Source organism: Pantherophis guttatus, chromosome 1 (genome assembly GCF_059756535.1).
Source record: "Pantherophis guttatus breed Tessera chromosome 1, ASM5975653v1, whole genome shotgun sequence".
Classification (NCBI taxonomy): Eukaryota; Metazoa; Chordata; class Lepidosauria; order Squamata; family Colubridae; genus Pantherophis; species Pantherophis guttatus.
In genome coordinates, this window is record NC_142063.1 from 163,484,537 (window position 1) to 163,504,065 (window position 19,529).

Consider the following 19,529-nt stretch of genomic DNA (forward strand, 5'->3'; position numbering starts at 1 on the left):
TTTTTATAGGAAAACTAGAAGACAATAAGTTTTGTACTTGATATTGTGTTCTAGGTCAGTAGGAGCTCTTTTTTTGCATACAGAATCATGTCTAATTGGTACAATAAAGCTCCTTCACATTGTACCTTAACTGATCCTTAGCAGACATTCCCTAGTTGACTGGGTAGGGACAGGCAGAAACAGTTTGGAGAACTAGTGATCCCCAAGATGCCCTAAGCCACATATAAATAGTGACAGCACTTTGGATTACATTTGGAAATCTACTGCTCACCAGTGCAATTTCTGCAGCAGAGCTCTGACATGGCAGTTCTATGACTAACCAGTGAGCACTCATGCCACTGCATTTTGGATGAGCTGCTATTTCCAGATGGTTGTCAAGGGTAGACTCATGAACAGCAAATAATGATTAGTAATCTAATCAAAAGTTAGCAGGGGGATATCTTGTACCATGAAAGGCTGTAGTTGGCGCACTAGCCAAAGTTATGCAAAAGCCTAGCCATGATCACCATCTGCTCTTTCTGAGGGAGCACAGCTTCTACAAAAGCCAGAGATGGTACAGATGGCCTCTGACTCAACAGCCATTCCACCTTATTTGGACTGAGTTTGTGTAAAAGATAAATCAGAAAATCGATTGAGTTTTCAAACAGCAAATTTTCATTGTTGATTTCAGATGATGAATGTTAGTAGAAATTGGATGGTGAGAATTGCCACATTTGATCTTTTAAATGAGCCTATAGTGTCCTGGCCGTATGTGTTTGCATAATCATGTGCAAGTACCTAATGTAATGGAGAAAAAAAATTGTAGATATTTAATTATCTAAAGGTGAAGCATTATTAAATTTAAGTGTATCTGCAAGAAAATGTACATCTGAGAAGTGGATTAAGTGTTTCCCTTCACATTTGTGATTTCAGGTTTTTTTTAAAAAAAACCTAGTAAAATATGGGATAGTATGTGGAGATGATTTAGGTTAGTGACCCCAAACTTTTGGGCACCAGGGACCGGTTCTGCGGAGAAAGTTTTTTCTGCGGACTGGAGGGTGTGTGGTTTAATGTGCTACTGCATCCTGCAGATGGGGCTTCATTAGTTTGTGTGGTCTGGATTCTGGCATGCCATGGACCAGTGACGGTCCACATACCAGGGGTTGGTGACCCCTGATTTAGGTTGCCATTACCATGACCTGAGTTTGATAACAACCTCCCTTATTTTAACCAAATGACAAAATTAAAAGGAAAAAAATGTATGAATTTGAAATATTTATGAAAACCTGAATTGGATTGAAGTTGTCCAACTAATTGTTATGAACAATCATAGTTGCTATTTCAGGTTGGGATTGGATATACAGTAATATAAATGATAGAATAAAACTGGAAGATGATGTAAAGAATGGGCAGAAGTTCATGCGATATTGGAAATCAGGTTAGTATTAAGCAAAGAAGGAAAACATCAGTATTCAACATCTTATTTAGATGGAATATATGGCATCAGCTGACTATGAAAAAGATAGCCATAAATAGTACGACTAATTTGTGCTGAAGCTTTGTTCGTTTAATTTATTGGAAGATACATTCCTGTGATTAGATCCTTTTTTATTATTTTACAGACAAACCTCATAATCCTATGGTGAATGCTGGAGCAATTGTGATCACCTCTTTGATCAAGGTAAAATATGTACAGTGAATATTTTTGACAGCTGCACTGTAAATAGTTTGTAAGAAATTATAATCAGAATTAGATTACATATAGACATGGGAATTTTTCCTATATTGCTTCTTGCAGACCATAGAAGCATGTAGTCATTATCACTTGTGTGCCTCTGAAATTGTTTTCAGTGCTTGTTTTTCAGCTGCCTGTTGCTCCCCAAATTCAAAAAGGAGTTTTGGGATACGGAGCAAGATAATGTTTAAGGGGGAATGTTGCTGGTATGTTTCTATTTCTCTTTCCCCACCTCCTTCCCTTTTACTTTACAGTTTGAAACACTTTAATAAAATCCCAAGCTGCTTTTGAAATTGGGTTTGATAAAAGTTTCTTTCTTTGAAAAAAATTAAGATAAATATACCTTTCTAGATTGTGGAATGAGATATTTTGATGTGAAAATATTGTATTAGACAAACTTGGGAGGTTTTTTTTAATAAAGAACACCACTCACTGATAAAGTTATGAATATTTTAGCAGTTTTAATATGTAGTGTCATGTTTTGGTAAATTTATTTTAAGAATGAGTTAGAGTTATGCTTCCATTGAGAGAACTATTTTTTCATTAAATAATTCATTTTATATTTCAATTTATGCATTCACCAGATATAAAGTTAAATCCCCTGGCATTTCTTTAATATTAAATATTGTTACTTTTGGAAGTAATACTTTTTTCCTTAGAAAAATATATTTTTAAAATGTTTGGCTTAATAATTAACAGTGTAGAGTTTTTAGACAGATTTCCACAATTAAAGAATACATAGTTGGAATTGCAAGTTATTGTTAATCCTTAAAAGTATATATTTATATACATTTATATATCATTAAGCTATCTCAGAAAGAGTTTTAAAGAAAATTGTCCCTTCTCCTTAATTTTGCAATAGAGAAATCAAAATTGAGATTTTAAATATTTGATTACATCATATCCTTATAGCTTTAATTATGAACGGCTATTTCATTTTTGGCTCATGGTTTTCTGCTTCTGTGTAAAAAAAATTCCTGCTTTAAACATTTATCTTTAATAGCTGTAGGTGAAGGAAAATGGCCTTAAATTCGACAGGTAAATTTATTCATGCTTATTTTTTTTTCTGGAGGTTTAAATAATTTAAAATTCAGCTTGGCAATAAGATTTTAAGATAAGCGGTTGATAGTTCATCAAACAGCTCAGTGCATTTCTTGTTCACACAATAGCCTTTTATACAGTACCCAATATATCATATGAAGTGCACACGTTTGGAAATTCATTTTATTAAAATTAATGAATTGCCAATCAAATGCATATTTTATTGGCAGGCAAAACCCCACTTTAGGTTTCAGGCCATTACACTATATTGCAGTTTTCCTTTTTACTGCATGCAGTCGTAATATAAAAACACAGCAACAATGTTACAAGTCAGTATTGATTGCATTGAAACTTTGCATGTAGTATCTGCATGTCTAGCAGACATGAACCACCATATTGCATCATTATTTGTTTATAGTGATTGTAAGACATTTATGTGTTACATCTTCTGGGAAGCTATTTTATTAAAATAGTTTTATGAATTGGGAAATCCAAGAAATTAAATTAAAATTAAAGTTTCTAATCTTTCCCCTAAATTGATTTAAATCTTACTCTCATAAATTAGATATATTTTGAAGTGCTGTAATGTGTGCGACATTTTAACGGCCTCACAAAGTTATAGAACTTAGTTGTCTATTTTCATAGGAAACACCTTTGTAAATCTTCTCTTTTTAATTAATTAGCTGAAAGTATTTCTGTCATGTTCATGCACTGGACAAGTAAACAGTTATGTACATTTTGCATCTTCAATTGAAGATTAAATCCTAGAAATTCAGTAATTTACCTGGAAGAAAGGCAATCCTGAATTTATACCAATCCTTCCCAAAAGAAAGAGTAGACTCTGTGTATGTGTATGTGCACACATACACACACATACATAAATTCTGTGCAATACTGTGTCTTCTCATTGTATCGACCTAAGGTCCATTTTCTGTGACCCTTCCTCCCTAAAGCCTTATTCCAAAAAAAGGTCTAGACAGGAGAAAATGAAATTCCTGCAAACGAAATTAATTATTTGTTTAAAAAATATGGTCATGTATAAAATTTACTTACTGCCATCTACATATAGAACCATTTCCTTTTTCACACTGAAATTGCGGTTATACATGCAAATAGAATTTAGGTGAGGTGAACTTGTGCCAGAAAGCAAAGACCTCCTCCCCCCTCCCCCCTCCCTGCAAGCAGTGGGATAAATTTTAGGCTTATCTCCAAAGGTATTCATGTTTTTAGCAGGAACTTCTGCTATTATTTATATCTTCTGCTTTTCATATTTTATTTCATTCTTATCACTAGAAAGTTGGAAAATCCCCTTAATTCACAGATATGCAAGAAACCTGCGACCATTAGCTATGTCACAAATACAGATGAAATTCTTAGGTGTGCACAAATATTTGATACTAATTCTTACCATATTAGTGCAACTTATTTTTATTTCATGATAGTTTTTTCAATCAACTGATATTTAAAAATAGCAAAACGAGGCCTGTTAATTCTATTCATTTTGAATTGCAATCCAAATAGTTATACAAAGACTTTAAACATGAATAGCTAAATCATATTCACCTATGGCTCTTTTATTTGTATTCCATAATATTACTAAAGAAAAAAATAAGAATACATTATGTAGGGCATGGGTGAGGAATCTTGTGGTTTCTCACTTTTGGATTATGCTTTCATCAACTTCCATAGTGACCAAGGCTAACAGGATATGGAGAGCCACAGGTTACCCCCACTGTTCTATAACATTATTCTTGTCTGTTAAAGTGAGGCTTACATGCAGAGACACATCTTCTCCCTTACATGTTTCTTGCTACTATTCTGGAAAAGGGAGTTTAAGATTTCTTTCTGGCAGCTTGCCAACTAGCTGCCTGGCAGTCTTTTGGTGAATGATATAACTGGTGAATGATATCACCGGGATAGTGGTACTAAACGTCTCATTAAGGCTACAGCAGAAACCTCCTTTTTCCAATGCAATTTGAGCCAAAATACCAATTGTAATTGGCATGTGGAGGATGTCCCATTGGTGCCAATAGCATTGCTTCTGTTTAGGATTGTAGCTGAGACAGGCATAAAAGTCCCTCTTTTCTAAGTAATCTTTTAGAGATTACTTAGATGGGCCTTTGATTTTAATCTGGAAAGATGTTCTTATTCTTTTAGTGTTCGGCATGCTCTGTATCATTTATTGGTTAGTTATGGTAGTACATGGTTTCAGTCAATTAAGAGATTTGGATAATAAAAGAGCTCAATAACATAGAACATAACTTTTATATTGGCATTTGAATTCCAAAGTTTAATATATAAGCAGCCTCACATTCCTTGTGACAACTGTTAACAAAACAATATGAGGTGGTCCAGAGAAGATGAACACGTGTGAGGTAGAAAAAAGTATTACTCTTAAGGATTTCTGCTGAATAGAATTACAAAACAAATATTGGCAAGGAATGCCATCTTAACTAGCATTAAGAGTACATTACCCATAATATTACAGATGAATCCTTCCTTTGATTTGGCTTTACAACTCTCTTTTAGTTGCGATTTATACATATAAATTTATTCATTCATTCAATTTGTGTCACTCCCCCTCCCCATCTAAACAAGTGACTCTGGGTGGTGAACATTCTTAAAAGAATTCCTGTCATAAATACAAAATTAAAATGCACAGCAGCCAAGGAAGATATCACAATTGACTATTGTTAACACAACCAGAAGAAGGGATCCTTCATACACTCTGGGCCCTGGGCCCCAGACTTGGGCATTGAATCAGGCCTTTAGGGCCTTATTGATGGGCCAGCAGGGTTGGGGCCATTGTAATCTCTGCAGGGAGATTTTCCATAGTCCAGGTGCTATGGCAGAAAAGGCTCATGTCCTGGTCCTGCTAATTGTCATTTCCTGGCCAATGGTACCCAGAATATGCCCATTCTGCTGAAAAGAAACACCTGGGAAAAAATGGTCCCATGGATAATGTGGTCCAAAGCCATAAATGACTTTAAAGATGACAACCAGCACTGATATATTTGATATATAGTTGAGTTTTTTTTCTTTATCTGTGTTACTAGGTAAACAAAGTTGAGAGTATTTAATATTTTTATTCTTGGCTTCTTAGCATACAGTTATGTTATGGCCATAGAGTTATGCCCATTGCTACCATCTCAGAATATAATTTCCTATTTTTTTGAACAGGGCTTTTAAGATTTTCTTTTCAGTCTCTGGAACCTGTGAACTATCTTTCTTGTGGTCAAACATTAGTACAAAATAAATTTCAGTAATTAAAAAAAGCAGATTGCATATAAAAAAGAACAAGTTGTAAAATTAACTGGGCTTATCAATCAATCATCTGTACATTTTGCATATGAAGTAGCAGAATTTAGCTACACTTAGGGTAACAGTCAGGAGTATCCAAAAGGAGAATTTGTAATAAAATTTCTGGAATGACCATTTAAGCAGGAAATACGTTTAAATGTGGGGTTATGAACTCTGGCTATGTACCAGGATAAAACAGGTAATATATTATAGTTTAGTTTAACCATTTCAATAACCCCTTTGCCACATGGGCAAAACCTTAGAAAGCCATGCAATTTTTTTTCTTAAAAAATCCCAGAACCTCTGATCAAGAGTCAAAGCTGTATTGATAGAAGATTGGCTGTGCTTAAGTTAACTTCTTTTACCCTAAGTCTCTCATAGAATCCATCAAGTTTTCATGGGACCATACAGTATTATGGAACTGAGTTTGAAAAAAACATTCTTCTAAGATGTTCACCTCTTAATTCATATGTGGAATCCCAAGCTATACACTGCATATATGTGCCCTAATCAACTCTGTGCTCTGTGCTCTTGGTGAATTCACTGTGTTATCTCTAGCTATATACAGCTTAAATGAATGTGAAATAATCACTAGCTTTAAACACAAATATTGTAATTAAAAAGAGCAGTTGGAGGTAAACCACTGTTGCTAAACACAACACTTTCTAAGTGAGATTGTAGAATAATGTGTTGACTAAATCAAAGTGTCTGAAATATGGTGGCAGAAAAATAATTTCTTGCAATGTTCTGCAATGGTATTCAAGTATGATATGACATAGTACTCTATAAAAATCATGGGATATATGATGCTATTAGAGAAAAAATTTCGGCACTTTCCGTCAAGTCTTAAAATATGGTGACTCCATATACTTATCTATATAGCTTTCTTGTGATAATAAGGAAGTGGGTTTGCCATTTTTATAATTTTTGTCTTAAAATTATGTTAATAATAATATTTGATGTAGTGAATTAATGTATACCCTCCCTTTAAAATATATTACTTTTTCATTGTACTTGCAACCAATAAAGGAACTGTTGCTTTACACTATATATTTTCTCTCTATATATTTTCTTATATAGACGTAAGTACATCTGTATAGAATTGAATCAAATGGAATGGTATAAATTATATAATAAGACATGGGGTTTTAAAGCTGTTCTTCATTGAACAAATCATTGTGGTTCAAATATAGCAAGTCATAAATAATAATTTAGAAACAATGGGAAATAGATCCATAGCTGAAGTGATACTCAACCTAAATTTAGACACACAAATTTTAAATGCATGTAAAAAAAGTGTTTATAGTATTAAAGGTGAAATACAGTACAAAAATGACACAATGTAGTCTTGTGTTATTGAAATGTTCTAGCCCATAGCTACAAAACCATTTTTAATTGGATTTGAGGCTTATTTCTATGCTTTAAATGTCCCAGCCAAATCCTGAACATAGGTCATCTTATATAGTATAAAGTGTTGGTGTCATTTTTGCGGAAAGCACCAGTTCATACACTGTTTTTGAGACAACCTTCTGATACTGAAATACTACCAGTATCACATAACTCCATTATGCCTTTTTATTAGAGTGGTGATTTAAAATAGGGTAGGATATACACTATTTTACTATAATAAAACTAATTTGTTGAATAAGTAACTCTTCAAAAATAAGTTGACAATTTAGAAAATCCACACAAACAAATCATATGAATTGCTTAAATCAGCAGTTCTAAGCTCAGATCTTAATATAATTTAATGTTTGGTATGTCTATATTAGTGACCTAATATCTTAAAATTGAAACATATACAATTATTTTATGATTTTTAAGTTTCGATTGCATGCTGGTAGAATTTTGGCATACATAAAATATGATCCCAACTTCTTATTTAATGTTGATATGTGTATAATTATATAAAATATGCATGTGTGATGTGTCATTGGATTGTTACAGTCTTAAAATATTTTGTGTTCCAAGGCTTATATTTTGTATATACGCAATAGTGTGCATATACACATAAATATACATGCAAGCATGCACACTATAAGTGTATATATGTATATATTATGTTTGTGAAGTTAAATATTGCATGGAACATTTGTAGACAGATTAATTGCTTATAATTTTATAAGTAAGTCTCAACAGATTGGAAAAGTAGCCCTTTCAAAATAAAAGTTGCTTTTGTTCTATCTCATATTCCATCTTCAAACTGAAGACATATTTTCCATATTGTTAAGGCGGGGATGTGGAAAAATAACTTGCAATATTTAGTATCTTGTTTTAACGCTGACTTTACTTTTATGTTTTCTTAAAGAAAAATGTGTCATGACCAAATGAAATGACATTGTTAAGAACATGGATTTTAAATGCTATTGGAAAAAATCCAGTATTTAAATGTTTAAGTATTCTTATTCATAGTTTTATTAATGGAATTGTAAAAAATATTGTTTTCTTGGGTATCAAAATACTCTGGAGCTTAAAGCCAAGAAAATTCTGAATATGATAAATGCTGAAATAAGTTTGCTTTGCTTATATGCTCAGACTCTTGCTTAGTTTATTGATTCTGCTAATGGTGTCAAAATAGTGAAAGCTTTGGGTTTTATTCTGGTTTTGTTTTGTTTTTTTGGAGGGGCGGGGAGAGGATGAGATGTTACTACTGTCTTGCATTAAGCATCTTTCTCCTTTTGTCAGATGTAGGGGAGAAATGCAAAACTTGTTTCAGTTTAACTGTTTTAACCATGCAACAATGATCAGTATAGCATCCCATAACTAATGCCGACCCCCTCCCACTTTCCCAAGCAACATTCACTGTGCATTTAAAAGGTTTTTGTGGTTTAAATGTTGTTACATATTTTACAGCATTAGGATCTATGGAATATTTTGACAACTGCAACAGTTCAATGAAGTTGGTAATTTCTTCTTTTAATTATTTTTCATTGAACAGATTTGGAGTTACACTTTTTTTTAAAAAAAGTTTGTTTTTCTAATGCTTTTCAACACATTGCATAATCTTTTAGCATATTAAATAGCCTTTGACTCTATGGGTAGCAGCATTTTAACTTGATTGATGTTGACACAATAGTATGGTATTCTTTCAGCTGGTGATCATACGTGAATGACTGTACATCACTAGATGAGCTGGTGCTTGTGGCTTCACGGATTGTCTGCAAGGTCCTAATCCACTGTAGAATGGGAAATGAGGCTGGCTTTATACATTTCATTGAGTAGAATGCTGGTACATACAGGCTTTAAGGTTTTTTCCCCCCTTAAACTAACATTGTGAAAGTAATGTTTCGTGGATTGTTTAGCTGAGGCCTTTAAATTTGAATTTGTCTGCTTTAAAAAAATGGCAATTCCAGTAAATACTTGTTTAAATATCTAGCAGTTTAAACATTAGGGATACAGATAAAACTGCCAGAATATTCTTATAATAATAAACAAAGTTTGTTTGCTGTGTCACCGTAATCTCATTAAAAAAAACCCCACATCTGCCTTGTTCAGTCTCATCTTTATAGAACCTTTTAGCTATGATTTCATATTACTTATTTTTGAAATTTTGGATCTGGAAACCTAAATGTTTCTGAAATTAAAATACCAAATGTAGAAAAAAAATTGCACATGCTCTTTAGGGTATATTTTTTTTACTTGAAGAAGTATCCTTTTCAGTATCCAGGTACAAATATAACAAGATTTTGATCTTCTGACCTCAATGTAGGCATTTAAGCCCTTTCCCACTTTCTGTTAAAGGCTTGCTCCCTCCCAGCATATATTTTATGCAGACTCTTTGCTTCAGTCAAGGTTCATTAATACACAAGCATGCTTATATGCACACAATTTTAAACTTTACACGTTTACTATAGCAATAATCAATTTGTAATGTTTTCTTAATATAATCCTTTGAATTTAAGAACAGCAGTATGTTAAGTATACCAGTCTCTGTGGTACCAAACTGGCAGTCAGTAAATATCCATTACGTTGTGTTATTCTTTCTACTCTTAAGTGTTCAGTTTTGCGAACTAAAAAAAATGAGCATTTTTGTTATCCCAGTTTGTTAACACTGATGGCTGAAATATAAAGATACTAATGGAGGTTTTTTTTAAAGTGTGAGAAGCATGCACATGCAGATGCTCCTATCAGCACATTTAGCCATACCCAAACTTTATTTTAATGCAGTTGTCTTTTTATTAGTTCTACCTAGCATTTAAAATTGTTCTACCTAGCATTTAAAAGCTACCTCCACAAAGCAGTATTAACAGTATTAATTACAAATAGCTTGAAATTCAGCAATTTTTTAAAAAAAAATCATGGAAAATTAATGGATTCACTAATTACATTTTAAATAAAACTAAGTTCAGCTCTATTGTTTTACATGGTAACGTTTTTAACAGACAATGTTAAAGTATTGTAATGCTTTGTATAACAATTCAGTAATCTAACTCTAGGAATATAGACTAACAAATAAAACTCTAGTCTAATAATACATAATAGCATTTAAGTAACAATGAAACAAATTAGTCTATAATTAAAGTTCCCTAGTATTAATAAACTTTGTAAATGTTTCTTCTTTCCTTTCAGCAAGGAGTAAATAATGCTGAGAAGTTTGACTATGTAAGCAAACCTTTTGTTACAATTTATTTTCTATAATTTTACAAAATAGAGTGTTGCTGTTTCCCATATTTTCACTTCACATCTTTTTATTAACTGAACTCAAAATCACTTGAATTGGAATTGGACTCTACTACTGATTGTAAGAAACAATTTAATTATCTGTTTTATATTTTAAAAATATTATAGTAAATATATTTTATATTTATAAACTATAATGTAGCAACACTGGAGACACGCCTCACTCATTTTTACAAGTGTTTTTTCTCTTCTGTGAAATTTAGAAGCATTTGCTCTCCAGTTTTAAACTAACTGCAGAATGTCATTGAATTTCAACTAGACTAAAAATGTATGTAATATTTTAACTGAAGTTAACATAAAAAAATACTAATTTTCTTATTTAAACGAACTATAATTTTATTTTAGACATTGCAGTAAATAGTAAGTTATATTAAAGCAGAAAATCTCTTCCTGCTTTCTTGTGGAATACATTTGTTCTTATAAAATGACAGCATAGCTTAATATCTAAATCTAGCTTGGTTATTTGCACTGAATACTTAGTGCTTATGAAGTGCTTTTTGGTACATTTTGAAAAAAATAATCATGCTTTCCTTAGGTGATGCAGTTCATGAATAAAATGGCTGGAAACGAATATGTCGGTTTCAGTAATGCCACGTAAGTATGTTTCCTAGATTAATTTTGATACTATGAGCAATAGTTAATATTAATGCTATACATACGGTATTTTATTTTATTAGTTAGATCTTTGCTTCAGCTAAGATTTTGGGTATAGGAGAAATGTTTTCCTTTATGCTGGATTTCTGTAGAAATACTGCACCGTATGGCACTGTCTTCCAAAAACCAAGGGAAAAGGGAAGAAAAAAATCTTGCTCCTTTCCTCCACTAAGAGTTGAGGATATAGGAGAAAGAGAGGTTATTTCTCTTCTACAGGTTTGATAAAAACATCAGTTTTGCCTCACCATTGTTGCCCCCTTCAAACAACCACAGTTCTCTGTAGAAAGTACAGACAAGGCATGCTTGTCTGTAACAGCTCAGCTTGTAACACAGCAGTATGAATTTGCTGTGTAGTTTCTATCTATTGGAGTGATGATGGTTAACTTTCTGACCTACATTGCATTCCTATGTTTCACTTAACATCTAAATAATTTCTATTGTATTCTCAAGTAGTTACGACAGATATATTATCAATATTTTAGTTCCATTGCCAAGTTGTAACTTTATTTACAAAAATTATTTAGTTTAATACTGAATAGCGAATGCAATGTCCTTTGTGTTGAGGCTTATAATATGCTACAGCAGTAATTCGTTCTTTTTAAGATAATTTCTACACAACAATAGTCTGTGCCTTCCCAAACTACACACATTGCTAGAGTTAACAACAATTTTAAAAAAAATATCTTACCAATAGTATTGTTAATAAGTATTTAGTGTTTTGATATCCATTTCTGTTCCTTTTCTTCTTTAGATTCCAGTCTGAAAGAGAGAGTGGAGACAGAAACTTTGCAATAGGCTATTATCTGAAAGAGAAAAAGGTATGCTTTTCCATTATATTTACTCCGCTCCCTTAAATGTATGTAATGTCAGTTGAACAAACTACAAATAACATTTTATTTCTTCATCATGACAGTAAAGGTAAATACAATATTGATATAATAAAAATGCAGCGAAAGTGTTATCCTTCCATTTTGGTCTCTGTGATTTACACAAATGGATTGATGTGGCCTGTACAAAGCCTCATGTGGAACAGAAACATTTGATGTGTATACCACTTCTTGCATATCATGTTACTTAGCATGGCTTGCACTGAAGCCTTCAGTCTGCTTTCAACCGATGTGTTTCCCAATCTTTCTGGATCTGCATAGAGTTGTTTTTGCACCTGGTTGCAGGTTCTCTATATTCAGCATTATGATCTTTAGCAACATCTTTATAAATGCCGGTACTGAGGGAGTAAGCTTTCCTTTTCAGATAGACATAAATTGTGTCTTTTTGCTTCAGCAAATATCTCTTGTTTTGGGTATTCCTTCAAGAGAGATCTTGCATCCAAAGTCTAGCCTGACTCACTACTCTACCTCAGAAGTATCAGCATTCTCCGGCAAATTTACCCAACTTTCCTGGTTCTGGTGACTTCTGGTAAACAACTAAATAGATGACCTCTTTAAAACATCACAATTGCAAGCAAGCAACTTGTCATATATCTACAAAGAGAAATCTGTGGGTGATGCTTTTTAATATGCAGGCATGAAACAAAAGATGGATGTTCCCATTAGCTTCATAGAGATAATTACTGAAATCCTTGTAATATTACTCATTATATTAATAGTAGTTAATGTAATATTACTTTAAAATTAACACAATGACATTATGTCTTCATTAGATGTTTTAGTCCCATTTGGATTACCGAGAAGTAGCGTGTGTGTGGTGGTGGTGGTGGTGGTGTGGGGAGAGATCATCGTATTCATCTTACTTCCTTCTCCGTCTGGTTTTAATGACCAAGGAAATAGGAATGGGACAAAGATGGAAAAGAAATGAAGTATCTTCATATTGTAATCCACTCCTACTTCTCTGGCCAAAAGCATGTAATAATCTTTTACTAAACTACTTGTCAGAAGTACACATTGATAGTTTGTAATAGAGCTAAAATATTTTAAGGTAGACTTAAATGTCTGGAAGTCTTATTTTATTTCTCAATAATTATTATTTTAAGTCTTATTTTAATTCTAAATAATTCTTCTTTTCTTAAATCATCCTCAACTGAATTTTCAGAACTAAGATTTTTTCATCTTCTTTATCAGTTTTAGTTTACATATGATAACTTTACTGTATCATGATGTATTAAAATATTCTATTATTTTCAAGTGTTTTCCAGAGGGCACGGATATGGTTGGCATATTGGACTTCTATTTCCAGGTAGCTAATTAATCTCTAGAATATTTGTTATCCTTGAAGAAGAAAAGAGAAATACATTGAATTATAGGTTAAATTTTTATTTATATAAATTTTGCACAGCAGAGGATCCGATCCTTTGTTTGGGGCAAGTATGTTAACTAAATGATTTTCCAATTGTATATGTTTTAATAAATCAGCATTTCTCATTCTCTGATCTTAATGCAAATTAAGAGTTGATTGCAATCCTTGACCGAAGAATTATATATTTTTTATAATCAGAATGGAATATGTTTGGCAGCCAATTTTGTAGTACTATTCAGAAAAGAAATAGTTAATCATATCCTTAGTGCTTTCACACTGGTTAGGTTAACTAAAACATACTTTCTTATCAGTAATCTTGTTACTGATTAAAATATGAGATTTTTTCCCCACTCATTAAGTTAAACGTAAGGTAGCTTTGAATTTTACACACTAGTAAATAATATAAATTGTCCTGATTCTGTCACATGATTGTTTGTACTGTTCATCTCTACAGTAACAGGATCATGTAGCTTTTAAATGTTTCTTTTAAAAATATCAGTCTTTCATCACAACAAGCTGCACTATTACACTGATTAGAGAACATGTTTTTTTTAAAAAATCTTACCAAGTTGTTTTATGAGTTAATCTTGTACCATGATAATCACTTTCATTAAAAAACGTTGCTAGCATCAGATGCCCACTTCATGCTCACTCAAATAGGCCTTTATTCCCCTAATCTGGAAACAGTCTATCTTCACATGCTGTATTGTTCATAGGGTAATAGGCTCTTTATGGGTTCAGGCTCCCTTTTATAAAGTAGTTCTTTCATCCATTTACTTACATAGCCTTTTGTTTGCATAGGTTGATCAACGTTTTCTTGTTCTTATTGTCTTCATTTTTCCTAAGCTGTGCTCCATAGAAGTGACATGTGAATCTGCTAGTGTCATGGCAGCCACCCTTGCCAATGGCGGGTTTTGCCCCATCACTGGTGAGAGAGTCCTAAGTCCTGAAGCAGTTCGGAACACTTTAAGTTTGATGCATTCATGTGGCATGTATGACTTCTCGGGACAATTTGCCTTCCATGTAAGTGTTTATTTAAAGGGATCTGTTATAAAAAAATGTTTAGTTGTTCTTTTAAAAAAAGAATTAACTTCTTATTAAAATCAGTGCTAACAGCAATTAGCAAATTTACCATGGGTGGTAAAAGGCATTCCATGCCATATAGGCTAGTTAGAACTCAAATGACAGAAATGAATCGAGAAAAACAAATGTATTTTGAGGTATCAACTAAATAATTCCTGGGATCTAAATGTACTCTAATTGATACATTTTGGAAAACTATTATTACCTTGACAGATAATATGGATATTCAGTGAATACCATTTAAATGTTAATAGGTATATATTAACAGCTTAAATTGTACATTCATTTAGGTGGGTCTTCCTGCAAAATCTGGAGTTGCTGGTGGCATTCTCTTGGTTGTTCCTAACGTTATGGGCATGATGTGCTGGTCACCTCCACTAGACAAGATGGGCAACAGCGTTAAGGGGATACACTTTTGTCATGTGAGCAAGTCTTCTTACTTGAATTGTTGCTAGTCTGTAGCACAAGTACATCGATCATTAATGTTACACCTATTTCAGTGAAGTAGGGAGGTTTGCATTTTTCTTGAGCAGAAATGCTTATGTCTTCATTGTTAGGATCAAAGCAGATAAAGATGGAAGATTTTTAAAGCAAAAGGATGGATAATTACATACCCCAACAAGCTACACACTAAGCAAAGATAGAAAGTGCATTTTGAAAGTGGAAGAAATGTTGACAAAATGCATGCATTTCTTTTCAATCCTGATTGCCAAAATATTTTTTTTCTTTTTGTTCCCCTAAATTTATAAGACGCTTACTATTCATTGTGACAAAGGACTTTACTTAGAGTTATGTGTATCAGTAATATCAGAGTGTAGCTGAATGAAACAATCAGTTGTAAATTGTGATAGCAATAGCAATAGCACTTAGCTTATATACTGCTTCACAGTGCTTTACAGCCCTCTCTAAGCAGTTTTACAGAGTCAGCATATTGGCCCCAACAATCTGGGTCCTCATTTTACCGACCTTGGAAGGATGGAAGGCTGAGTCAACCCTGAGCTGGTGAGAATCGAACTGTCAAATTGCAGTCAGTCAGCAGAAGTAGCCTGCAGTACTGCATTCTAACCACTGAGCCACCACGGCTCTTGATAGTATACATGAGTATAAATATAACACAATTATGTTTTTACTATTGCAGGAACTGGTTTCTTTATGCAACTTTCATAATTATGATAACCTGAGGCATTTTGCAAAGAAGCTTGATCCTCGGAGAGAAGGTGGTGATCAACGAGTAAGTTGAAAGTATTTTATACAATTAATGTGTAACATGCATAACAACATCCAAATAGGATTGGTCAATGACATGTATTACATCAATACTCTGAGTTGTGAGTGTTCAGATACAATTCAGACCATATCTGGAAATGCTAAGCTATATTACATTATTCACTGGTTTTTACTGGTTTGCTTACTTGCAGGTAGCCCTCGACTTACAAACCATGATTGAGCCAGAATTATGGTTGTAAGTCATGCCAATCATTAAGGAACCTATTGTGTGATTGCACCCAATTTTACAACCTTCTTTGTGGAAGGTGTTAAGTAAATGCCATGGTCATTAAGCAGATGCTATGGCTGTTAAGTGAATCTATTGTACCCAATGGGCATTATTTTGCTGGAAACTGGAAGCAAATGTTAGTTTCTGGCAAAAATCAGAAATTGTGGTCATATGACTGCAGAACACTGCAAATGGCCATGAATGTGGGCCAGTTGCCAAGCAGCCAAAATGCAATTGTACTGCAACTTTGAAACCTGGTTATAAGTAGGATCTGGGGAGGTCTGCCATAACTTCAAATGTAAGTTGAAGACTACCTGTCTAATAATAATGTGGCATTTAATTGAAACTTAGTTTAGTTTAGTGAAATAATTGGCATTATATAATATACCAAGCGTAATATATTTAAACTATCCTCAAACAAATCTGAGAACAGTTTATGTATCTGTTCTAGATGGATTTAAAATCATCCTGGATAAAATACCATGATGTAAACCTAGCATATTCAGTGGTATATTTTCATTTTATAAAAATTATGGGACAAAGTTTTTTGTTACAGATTTTGATCTTACAAAAACAATAAAAATGTATATTTAATACAGATTACTTTTATTTTGGTAACACGTTTGATCCACATATTAATGAGACAATATCTCCAATACTGTTCTTGACTCTCAGAGTAGCAGTGGGTAATTTCTTGCTTGTTGTTGAGAGGCTTCTTTGTCAACATTTTTTTAAAAGTGTACTGCTTGAGATACAGAGCTTGTATTAACTTTCAAACGTGTCAGTCAGCTTACTGTTCTGACCATGGCTCTGATCCTCATTGAGAAGAAATCTGTGTTTTTAATGGCATTAATACTATTCAAAATACCAGCAGTAGTCATTACTTAGACTTTGGAATTCCATTTGCACTGTAGAATTTGTAAGTTCACTGACAATTTTTATGTTTTGCCCCTTGGGTCAAGTTTGGGCTGTGAAAAAGATTGGAGCTTAGAATGTTGGCCTTGTACAGTTAACATGTTTCAGTCCTTTACTCATTTCTCTAACATTTTTGATAAAGCTTTGGCATAAATAATTATTGCCATAGCAGTTTGAAAACCATCTTTTTCTAAGATAGAGGGAAGGCTGAATTGTCCGACTTGAATTAAACTGGGAAAAGCTGGATTATAGGAGTGCTGTTAGCAACTCAGTAATTAGTAGAACCTCAGGAATTCTACTTTAACATGAAAGTTGCTGTATGGCTAATTAATACAATCAGCATCCTGTTATGAATGAAGTGGGTTAAAGGAGTCTTTCTTCCCTTTCACCAAATTAAATAAATTATTTCCTGTGGTTTGAAATTAAAAACTGTGTGACATAATAATGTCAGGTTGAGAGAGATCTCTGAGAACCAGCAAGTGCTAACTGATGAATAAAAATAATGCTAGAACGTTTTATTTCATTGGTAATTTAATACATACTATATGTTGCTTAAACAATTAGCATTCCTTTGGACCACTGGACTATGAGAGTCTTCAGCACGAACTTGCATTAAAAGAGACTGTGTGGAAAAAAGTGTCACCCGAATCAAACGAGGACATCTCCACAACTGTAGTGTATAGAATGGAAGGTCTGGGAGAACAAAACTAGTGCACTGGGCTCTAGTTTCAGAGAGTTTGAATTCATTTTTAAACACACTCCAGTTTGTCTAGATTACACTCTGGTTTGTCTAGATTTTAGATTTATTATTTTGACTTCAGGGGTTGTAAATATACTTGAGACACCCCAAATTGGTATACCAATCATTTTATATTGATTGCTTTAATAATTTTTTTTCACAAAGCAGTTTGAAACAAAACTGAATGTGTGCTATTTAAACTTGTATCATACTTAAGGAATGAATTGTAAAATGGGAATTTTAAGGGGTGTTGTAAAAGTGAGAAATCTTGCAATGCAATCAAGATGCATTTGTTAACCAAGAACATGAGAGCCAAGGATATAGGAAAATTTAAGTCCTGGATCACAAGTAGATATTTCTTTTTATTGTTAATATATTCTAAAAATTACCTTTTGTCTTTTTCATGAACAGTGTAAAAACTTGATCCCATTTATTCCAATTAAGTTCAGTTAATTTCAGTGTAACTGAATGTAAATGAATTTAACTGTTCATGTACTGTTTTGCAACACTGACAAAAAAATTCACAATTTTTATATAAAGCATATTGGTAAACTTATTTAAGTTTGTGTAAAAATACTATATAAGGTAAGAAAGTCATGTTGGATTAGACAGAAATTCTAATTCTAGGATTCTGCTTTTTCAATGGCCACTTGGCATCCTTTTGCTGTTTTTCCACCAGCAGTTGATGTTGTAAGTCATGCTACTTCTGATATAGAAGGTAGTGTATAGCCATTAGGACTAGCATCCAGCTGATAGCCTCATTCTTCATGAATGTTTCTAATTCATTTTTAAAACCATAACAAGTTTATGACCACCCTTATATCTTAAGAAATAAATTCCATGATACAAGTGCTCTGTGAGGAATCACTTCCTTGTGTGATTGGTGATCTTGGTTTCTGATATTATAAAAAGGAAGAAATAAAGTTTTTATTTCACTGATTTTTATACCCTCTTTATTTTTTACACCCTTTTATTTTTCTAAGCTAAAAAAACTTACATTAATATAATATTTTATACATATTAGACTATTTCTTTGTATAGTATATCTAGTAGTGCGTTAGAAAAATATACTTTTATTGAGCCTTCAGTTTCTGAAAAGAATGATTGTTTGATTTGTTTAGGCATCAAAAATCAGGTACAAAGTGTAGTTTCCACTACTCAGTCATTTGTGATTTCAGTAGCCTACAACCCTAGAAAATTAGCACCCAACTATAGATGAGGTATGGATATGCTCAGGATCCACTGCCAAAAAACTCAATTTATTTATTAAATTTATATGCTAACCATCTCTTCATGGGACAGAATTTTAATACAGTTGCTTCTCTGTTAGAAGCCTATTGTACTGTTGAAGGATAGGTTTCCTCTGTCAGCCAAGCAAAATATGAATTACTGTGTCAAACTTTAATTTCAGCACAATTTGAGGGAAGAATCATAAATTCAATAGGCTAGAAAAGAGATTTCCCTCTCTCCCTACCACTTCCTAGCATTTTTCTGCAAATGCAGGGATTGATTTTTTTCTTTTTTTGCATAAACTGAATATTAATGCATTTGGTTATGACAGAGTTGACCAGCTGGCTTGTCACTTGATCCTAATGTGGACTGAGAGAGAATGAATGGCTCAAGCTCATACAGCCTTATGTTTTCATGCCTAAACC

At 33.0% G+C, this 19,529-nt stretch overlaps 1 protein-coding gene across 6 annotated transcripts in view; it reads left to right on the forward strand.

The window, feature by feature from the left end:
- GLS (glutaminase) overlaps positions 1–19,529 on the forward strand; it is a 73,371-nt gene that overhangs the window by 25,703 nt on the left and 28,139 nt on the right. For 2 of the 6 annotated variants that reach the window (XM_034429582.2, XM_034429599.3), the window contains exons 7-14: positions 1,602–1,660; positions 10,625–10,657; positions 11,271–11,329; positions 12,141–12,207; positions 13,532–13,582; positions 14,489–14,665; positions 15,016–15,147; positions 15,864–15,956. In XM_034429582.2, the coding sequence (XP_034285473.2) occupies positions 1,602–1,660; positions 10,625–10,657; positions 11,271–11,329; positions 12,141–12,207; positions 13,532–13,582; positions 14,489–14,665; positions 15,016–15,147; positions 15,864–15,956 (671 nt within the window). Of the gene's footprint in view, positions 1–1,601; positions 1,661–7,277; positions 9,285–10,624; positions 10,658–11,270; positions 11,330–12,140; positions 12,208–13,531; positions 13,583–14,488; positions 14,666–15,015; positions 15,148–15,863; positions 15,957–17,699; positions 18,814–19,529 lie in introns of those variants that run through there. The other 4 variants (XM_034429589.3, XM_087882117.1, XM_034429607.3 and 1 more) reach the window with 4 other exon arrangements.